This window comes from Cajanus cajan, chromosome 6 (genome assembly GCF_000230855.2).
Source record: "Cajanus cajan strain Asha chromosome 6, NIPB_CcT2T_4, whole genome shotgun sequence".
Taxonomy (NCBI): domain Eukaryota; kingdom Viridiplantae; phylum Streptophyta; class Magnoliopsida; order Fabales; family Fabaceae; genus Cajanus; species Cajanus cajan.
The window spans coordinates 56,961,263-56,970,673 of record NC_138522.1 but is presented as its reverse complement, the minus strand read 5'-3'; the positions used below and the strand labels follow the sequence as shown (position 1 = coordinate 56,970,673).

At 30.5% G+C, this 9,411-nt stretch overlaps 1 protein-coding gene across 1 annotated transcript; it reads left to right on the top strand.

Moving 5' to 3' along the window:
* Positions 1–1,458: 1,458 nt before the first annotated feature.
* On the top strand, positions 1,459–7,809 carry LOC109792535 (gibberellin 2-beta-dioxygenase 2). The gene is made up of 3 exons (XM_020351957.3): positions 1,459–1,999; positions 6,442–6,793; positions 6,913–7,809. The coding sequence occupies exons 1-3, from the start codon at positions 1,500–1,502 to the stop codon at positions 7,186–7,188; spliced, it is 1,128 nt and encodes a 375-aa protein (XP_020207546.3). The 5' UTR covers positions 1,459–1,499; the 3' UTR covers positions 7,189–7,809.
* Positions 7,810–9,411: the final 1,602 nt, after the last annotated feature.

Below are 9,411 nucleotides of genomic sequence, written 5' to 3'. Positions count from 1 at the left end.
GTTTTTGCGTCTCCATATATTATCACATCTCCCTTTCAAACGAATTATGCAAAAGCAACAGTAAACTTTAGGTAACAATGACTTTAAAATTTGTTAAGTAATTATTCATGATCTTGATTTATTTTTCATAATTGAAAAGTATTGAGAGAACACTGTTAAAAGGAAAAATAACACTCCAATATAAGTATTAAACTTTGTCAAAATATTATATTATTTTTTAAATGTATGCATTGCTTATAAAATATTATTAATATCAGTAACTTATTATTACTGTTACAATCGAGCTTATGGTCTAAGTGTTTAACCCATATGACAAATCACTTAGCATAAAGCATCTCACTCTAACAACATAGCCCAGTGAAGTCAATATGCAAAGTATATAAGGCACTTAGGATACAATATTGATTAATAGTATTTTGATTTGGAAAAGTATATACATCTTTCAAAATATTTTTATCTTGTATATAAACAGATTCTAAAATAGAATATAATTATCTAGGTGATCTCTATACTAAAAAATCTAACTACACTCTAACACTTGTATAAATCACACGAACATTGTTATAATATGTATACATTTATTTCACATTTTCTTATTAATGAAATTATTATTGACTTTGGACATCAAAATGACTTTTAATATCTTTACCAAATTTGTATGGTGTTAGAGTCATATTAGAGTTATACTTAATATCAAATTAAAATTTTAGCTCACTCAATACATTGAAATTATTATTCTTTTTAATTCAACTTGAATATATTTTTATTCCATTCCAAATACTTTATCTTTGTTCATCTAAGACAAATAAATTATTGTTCAAAGAAGTTTTTAAGAATTAAAATTACTTAAATTTGCCTAAGATAACTCATGTTACACAATATATTAAATCAATTTGTCATCTTAATTATTACAAATAAAATACTAAAATTAATTAATTATAAAGCACTAATAACTAATTTTATAATAAAAAATTAAAAAAATAAAAGAATTTACATTAAACCTATCGACAAATATTACCTTGGGTCTCAACATTCTAAAACATGGCCTGCTAACCAAGACTTGAATACCTTCTTCTTTTGTGATTATTTTCACTGATCTATCTTATCTACAAAATCCATGGCTCCATAAATAAACATACCATACAAATTTATTAATATCTCTTACTAATACATAATTGTTCACCATGTTCCATTTTGATTTTTTTTTTCTTCTATAAATATGATCCATGTAATATTTTAAAGTTCATATTAAAAAATTAATTCATATTTGTGAGGTGTGATTTTTTTTATTAAACATTACTTTTGAAATCAAAACTAAGAGTATTAAATTAATTTTTGTGTTTTAGACCTTACAATTATTGAACCAAGAGATTTGGATATTTGTTTTGATGTTTAAAATTACATTTCAAATAAATTTAATGATAAGATACATGGTCTCTCCTTTTTATTAATTTTTCCCTCTTCCATCCCCTGGATATATATACATGCTATAATGCTATATGATACCACCTTTCTCTATGCAAGTCGTACTCTATAGTGTATTAGTGAATATAGTGTATAGCCTCTATAACAGCTGTTGTGTATCGATCAAACTGAAAAGAGATATTTGTGTTATATATATAGCAATGGTTGTGGCTTCTCCAAGTTGGAGGAAGAAAAGAAGAAGAATGAGAATCCCAACGATTGACCTATCGATGGAAAGGTCGGAGTTGTCGGAAAGAGTGGTAAAGGCGTGCGAGGAGTACGGTTTCTTCAAGGTGGTAAACCACGGTGTGGCGAAGGAGGTGATTTCGAGAATGGAAGAGGAGGGTGCAGAGTTTTTCGCCAAGCCCACCCACGAGAAGCGAAAAGCGGGCCCAGCCAGCCCTTTCGGTTACGGCTTCACCAATATCGGGCCCAACGGTGATATGGGTGACCTAGAGTATCTTTTGCTTCATGCCCATCCTCTTTCCGTCTCCCACAGATCCAAAACCATAGCTAACGACTCCACCAAGTTCAGGTAGGTATTCATCATTCTTTCTCGCCAACAATATTTACATGTACTATATATCCTACTGTACCGTCCCGGGTATAAGCCGACCTGGCCGGGGGCACTCGGTCAAGTGTCTTGACTGGTAATAATCCGATTCACTCCCATACCAAGGTTTTGACCTGAGGTAGCACTAGTTAGGCACTTTCGTCTAATAGGCTCAGGGCTGGAAGACAAGTGTACTGTCTCGGGTATAAGCCGACCTGACTTTGGTATGGAGAGGGACTCAGTATTAGCTGATTTGGCACCTCGGTGGGGAGAACCCGGTCAGCCGTAGGGTTTAGCTCGGTCAGATTCCGATCCCGCTTCCCCCGTAGGTTTTGGCTCGGTCGGATTCCGACATCATCTCCCGGTAGGGGGAGCTCGGTCGGATTCCGACCTCGTCTCCCTGTAGAGGGAGGCTCGGTCAGCATCCGACTTAGCCTTTCCCGTCTGAATGTTCTCTCGGTCGGTTTCCGATCCTAACCTCCTATTATAGATACGAGACCAAAACTAAGGATAAGTTCTCACCTTTAATCATCAAATATCTTCAAAATGTTAACGGTGATGAAATCCTTACACTCATGGGGCCTAGGAGGCCCAAGAGCAGAGAGAGTATAAGACCTAAAATCCTAGGACTAAGGTGGTAGATTACACTTTTGAATGTTCTGACTTTGCGACTTGTTACTAGGAAGAAACCTTAGTCCACCATTTGGCCGGAACACCTACCTATTTCCTCCATTCGGGGTGAAAACCACATTAACCCATCAAAAATTAATTCAAATCTTTTCTTTTAACACTACATGCTGATTGTACAACAAAAACCTCTTGTCCTTTTCATTTTCATCTTTTTTTCTTTTTTTTTTATAGGTAAAATTATGGAGATCATTAGCATCAAGTTGTTTTTACCTAACCAATTCTCATAAATTAAAGTCTAAAATATACAATTTTATCGAATAATTAGAGCATACATTTATTATATTTTGTTATTATACTCTTTGTAAGTTTATGGTTTGTAATGTATAAAGAATAAGATAATTTATTTTGTTGTCAATCAAACTTGAATTGAAATTCTATTTTATTCTAAATTCATATAACATCACTTTAATTAGCTTTAAGCATTTTTTATCTTAGAAAAAATGTTTATTTATTTATTCTTAGATTGCAGCTAACTAATAAAGACTTTAATTTTTATATTTGTCGGTGAAAATATTCACACAGTTAATAAATTAGAAATAGACTAAAAGTATTAGTAATTTATATTTTTAATTAAATTATTTAAGATTCAAATTTTGTTCTTAAATATGAAATAAATTATATTAAAAAAATATATGTATATTAAAGGCACTCACAATTTTCAATACGAATGACCATGACATACCAATATCACAGCCAAAAACTAATAAAAAAAACTGAACAGTTAGTAATAGTGAGCTGTTAACTTCTTATATACATATTCTTTTCTCAAATTAATCTTTTAAGAAATATATAGATGAAAAAAGATTGATATAAAATAAAAGAGTATATATGTCTAAAAAGAAAATGAACACTGAAAAAAAAAAGTATTTTCTTAATGTATTATAAATTATAGATTATTGATAAACAAATATATAAGAAGAAATTAAGGAACGAGTCAACAAGTCCCTCTGTATCTGATTCTTACTTAACTGCCCAGCAGAATGGCGACTTATGGCCTGTGACTGTTACTTGTTTGGGATATATAAAATATGTGACCTCTTTAAACAATTTCTTTCAAAAAATTTGGCCACCTAGTATGCTATCCAAGTCAAAGACATGCTAATTTTACCTTTTCGAAATCAAGCATGATGCAAGTTACCATTTGTTAATATGTTTCATAATATCATTCATGTACGTAGTTGTTTTCATGTGTTTGTTTCGTATACGTGATGAAGTCTTGTGCACCTGTGAATAAATTATATAAGGATTTTCACTTCTACTGGATCCATCTGTGTATATCCATGATCATTGCGGTGGATATATATATATATATAGGGATCATATCAAATGAGAGAGAATTTATTGTGAGATGTGAGAGGGTTGAAATACAACCCTTAGATTAATCAAAGTAAGAGAAAATTTGGAATTTAATCAAGTAAGAGAAAATTAATCTAAGATTATATTTTAACCCTCTCACTTCTCACAATAAATTCTCTCTCACTTGATATGCTTCATATATATATATATATATATATATATATATATATATATATATATATATATATATATATTCTATTTTCACAATTGTTTAAATTATCAACTAATTACATATTATTTTAAATAAATTTTTTAATTGATTATAGTACAAAAGTCAACACTATACATAAAAATATATATTTAAGAGAAATGATTTACATCCTGTCTATATTCTAATTAAATTCATAATTTTGTAAACCATGTTTAACTTTGGGAGGGATTCAATGAATCTTTAAAGATACCATTAAATTAATTATTAAAATATAAAAAATATTTATCTTATTTGCATTCCTTATAGTCTTATACAATTGAGCTGACTTTCTTTATTAATTTATGTTTTGTTGATTTAGTAAAATATTAGAGTTGAAAAGATGCGTAGCAGCACGTGCACCGCCAAACACATGGGCTACACCAAACAGTCGTCTAGGTTTCTGGCTTCCATTGTTAATATAACGAAACGATTTTGACGCCCCCAGATAATTTGGTGTAATTTTTTTTTATATTAACAATTAATTATATTATATCATTATTAAAATTAAATATATTTACAGTAACATAATATAACTAAAAGATATAATTAATTATTAGTATAAAAAAAATTTACATCGACAATATATAAGTAATTAATTCATATACTTTTTATAACATTATTTACTTATTAAAAAATGTGTCAGAAAGTGTGTTTTTTTTTCTTCGTATTTTATAATTTAAAAATAATATAAAATGGATCTATATAAGTAAAAGTAGTACTATAGTTTTTATATATCAAATTATATTATAGTTTATTCTTTTTATTATCAATTTCATAAGGATATTATTGTTAGAATTGAAAAGATATGTAGCAGCACGTGCACCGCCAACAAAATGGGCTACACCAACCAACATTTTAGGTGTCTGATTTCCAATTTTAAACAATTAAGAAAATGATTATGTGCCCCAAAAATAAAGAGACAAAGGGGTATGATAACTGTACACCTCATAAATAAGGTGCGTAAATAGAATGAAGAGCAATAAAACTAAATAAATAAATAATAAATAAAGATAGAAAAATGATAAACACAATATTTTTATTTGTATAAGAAAAAAAACTTGAATAAAAAATGAATAAATTTCTAAAGTGTTTAGATTAAAGGAAGTAACAAAATTAAGAAAAATTAAGTTTTTCTCTTTATTAATTTGGTTGATTAAATAGTAAATAAAAAGAAAATAAATTTTGTTATAAAGACACTTTTATCTTTGTGTATAACATAATAAATTTTGTGAAAAGTAAATAAAAATAATAAGGTAAAATTTGTAATTTTTAAGTGAATCTCATATTTATTTTATCATCTCAAATATCTATTTTCTTTTCATTTGGAAAGTAATTTTATTTTGAAGTGAGACTGAATTTTCTTTTCCCCTCTCTACTTTTGTTCTAAACAAGCAACTTAAAACTATCTTTTCTCTTCCACTCTTTCTTCTCAATTTCTACTTAAACAAAGAAAAAGACAAATATAGGAAGAAAAATAAGTGTGATAGTGAAATGCAAGATAAAACAAACTTTTAATTTGACAAGAAAAATTCTTGAAATCAGTAGATCCTTCTCCAACAATAAACATATATGAATTAATTTAATTAACCATTATTTATTAGTGATATAATGTTATTTGATCATACATTTATATATATTATTAATTTTGTTTAATCAAAAAATAAAATTCATTTTTGTTGGACTTAATTCCAATTCTGACTCTATTCTTAAGTTAAGGATAAACGTGATTGTTAGTTAAAAAATACAAAAGTGAAATTACGTGTGTTATTTTTTGCATTATTGTGTTTGATTAGACGGGGCTTACTTTCCTAATGAGGGCGGGCCCATTGGGGCAACACATAAAAGCAAAGTAAATTGTATGACACGATGGGTTTACTATTCGCCGACACTAACTGAGTTATGGACATGGGCCATCTGATCTGATCTGATTGTCACAGTTCATGAACCTTCGCTACAAAGGACAACAAATTCAGGTTATTTGTGCTGGCACTGGTTTCTCTTTGTACAATCGCGAGCGTGCCATACGTGACCAAATCGTCCTTTCTGTTTCCTGAAAACAGACCAAATCTTAGTAACTCAAGAATAACAAAATAAAATACTATCTCTTCGCCTTTTATGTTGCGGTAATTAATTACAAAGTATACTTGGTTAGTAATAATATTAATATTAATGATCATGTGTTGTGTAGTTGTGTTGTGAATGACTACGTGGAAGCCGTGAAAGAAGTGGCGTGCGAGATTGTAGATCTGGTGGCTGAGGGATTAGGGGTTTCAGACAAGTTTGCACTAAGCAGGCTCATCAGAGATGTCCACAGTGATTCAGTTCTGAGGATCAATCACTACCCTCCGTTGAATGTGAAGGTGAAGGGCAAGAAGAATAATAATAGCATTGGTTTTGGGGCACATTCTGACCCTCAGATCTTGACCATAATGCGATCCAACGACGTGGGTGGGCTTCAAATATACACTCGTGATGGGTTATGGATTCCTGTCCCCCCTGACTCCAATGAATTCTTTGTCATGGTTGGCGATGTCCTACAGGTGCAATCAATGTTTTCCAATACATGATTACATAAATTAATGGTTTGCATTTGCAATTGCAATTGCATTACATGTACTGTACAGTAGTAGTCATGAGTTTATTTGTTTATTTATTTAAGGTTATGACGAATGGAAAGTTGATGAGCGTGAGGCATAGGGCATTGACGAACACGTGGAAGGGAAGGATGTCAATGATGTACTTTGCAGCACCACCCCTTGATTGGTGGATCACTCCGCTACCCGAGACGGTATCACCACCCCGAAATCCAATTCTATATAAGCCCTTCACGTGGGCCCAGTACAAGCAAGCAACATATTCATTACGCCTTGGAGATTCTCGACTTCACCTCTTCAAGGCCCATATAATTGCCTCCCCATCACAATTTCAATGTTGATATCTTTTTCTTTTTCTCTTCATGCCCTGTATATTCAGAATTGCCTCAGGAGTCAGGACTACTTTTTTTTAAAAGTAATGATGTGACATCTTGTTATTGGAGGAACAGGTTTGAGAACAGAAATTGGAAACAGAAGATTTTTATCCTAGAGGTGAAGCATAAAGTTCCGGATAAACTCAGAACTAAATTTAATTAAACCCAAAATTGCAATTTAAGTTATTTTTAAACCTATTAAACTAGATTATTACCAACTAGTTGTTTATACAAGTTGTACTGAACATGTCTCCTTAAGTAACGTTTTATGGTCTAATAGAAGATTACCAACCAGATTTTTACCGATAACATAGTTTAAAAAAAAACTAAATTATTTGTCAACACAATCACACAAAATTCTATAGGAGATCCTTCATGTTTCTTAATTGAGATCTATAAGGATAAGGATGTTAAAATACTTGTCTCCAAAAATCATGCCACTACATTATGGACCAAAATCTCCCATCCCTGTTCCTTATCACATTTCCTGTCCCCCATAAACACCTCAATTGACGTTAGGTTTCATGAAGATTAACGGTGTTATATATGTCCCTTGCAATAAGGTTTTGGTTTGTGGAATTGATGTATGCCTCTGGGTCATGTACATGAGAAATTAAAATCTTCCACACCTTGCTTTGGTAGGTGAAACGAATTACGTCTTTCTTTGAATAAAGTTATTCCATAATGTTCCTTTCTTTTAGTACGACTCTGGTTCCTGAAATTAAATTATGTCTCCGGTTAACGTTCAGGACAAATCATCATTCTAGTTCATAAAACGAATTACATTTTCCATTCTCATTCTTCTATAATGAGTAAAAGTACCCTGTATTTTTGAATAATTGACTGAGGACAAAATATAGCGTACATATATATAAAAAGGAATAAAAATATCGTCCTATAGTTTTGGTAATGTGCTTCTTATAATTTTGGTTTATCTTAGGAACAAAATAAACTCCTAATTACAATGCTTATTTGGTGGTGTTAATTGATTGCTAAATATTATTAAGAATTGTTGAGTATGTGATCTTTACCAAAATGGGAATAACTGATCTCAATATTGTTGACATTGTTTCCTTCTCCTATTGGTGGGCGCTTATAATTAGGCCCAGCTTTTCACAGAATTCTTGTGGAAACTGATTCTGGTACTGCTGTCAAATTTGTGCGATCTGCTGTTGCTTCGACTCACCCAAGTTTCTCACTGCTTCTTAAAAAAATAACAATAATATTTTTTTGACATAAGTATAATTTCTAAAGGGATTTTGGCTCAGTTTGCTGTGACCATGCACGGGACAGGAAAAAATGAAAGAAAAGCAAAGAAGGTTGACTGTCCAGTTACGTGTGAACAACTGAAGAACGAAGAATTAAAAAGTTTTGGTTTCAAAGGTTGCGGCCGTTAGTGCCTCAGCTCCAGACAAAGTCATCGAATTTAAATCATATTATATTAATGTCCTACCCTTAATACATTAATGTCAAACCCCTCTCACGTTTTCGTTCTTCTCTTCTAGATCCTAACACAGATGCACAAGACCGTCGTAACGTGCAAGCTACTCCTACTTTCCATATTCATTCTCCACTTCTTTCCTTAATAATCAAACCCAACTTTCTCTTGGAATGGTGTTAGTAAGACCTGTTTTTGGACGTGAGCCTCGGGATCAACTTCTTTTAATGTTAAAATAAAGTTTGTTTCAAATAAATTACATTTTATGAATATAAATTAGTCTTCCATTATCAGTTTTAAATTTATAAAAAAAAATTTAATATTATAATAATGTTTGACTAACAAAAATTATATTTTGTAAATGTAGATTATGAGTAAAGATTTTTTCTATTTTTCTTTCTCTTATTTTTTTATTACTATAATTTTAAAAATATAAATGTAACTCTTCTTAAAATATGCATTAATTTTAATATATTGAATGTTTCAAAAATTTAGAAAATGGAAGTAAAAGAAAATTGAGAATATCTATTTTCGTTGATTAGACATTAGTTGTAACTTTGATATTATAAATTATAATGATTATATATATATACATATATCACTACCTTTTCCTCGTGAAATAAACTCATCACCTTTTATTTCTATTAAAAATTTACACGTATGATTTGTGCAAGGCACGCTTAATAACAAATATCGATCGGTTCTCTTAAAATTAATTTAAGTAACATGGATCACAATTTAAACTACGTTAA

Excerpts from the sequence above, each read along its gene's own strand:
- LOC109792535 (XM_020351957.3), top strand. The coding sequence starts at position 1,500 with ATGATACCACCTTTCTCTATGCAAGTCGTACTCTATAGTGTATTAGTG. Across the intron at positions 2,000-6,441 it reads AACGACTCCACCAAGTTCAG|TTGTGTTGTGAATGACTACG; the intron begins GTAGGTATTCAT and ends TGTGTTGTGTAG. Across the intron at positions 6,794-6,912 it reads TGGTTGGCGATGTCCTACAG|GTTATGACGAATGGAAAGTT; the intron begins GTGCAATCAATG and ends TATTTATTTAAG.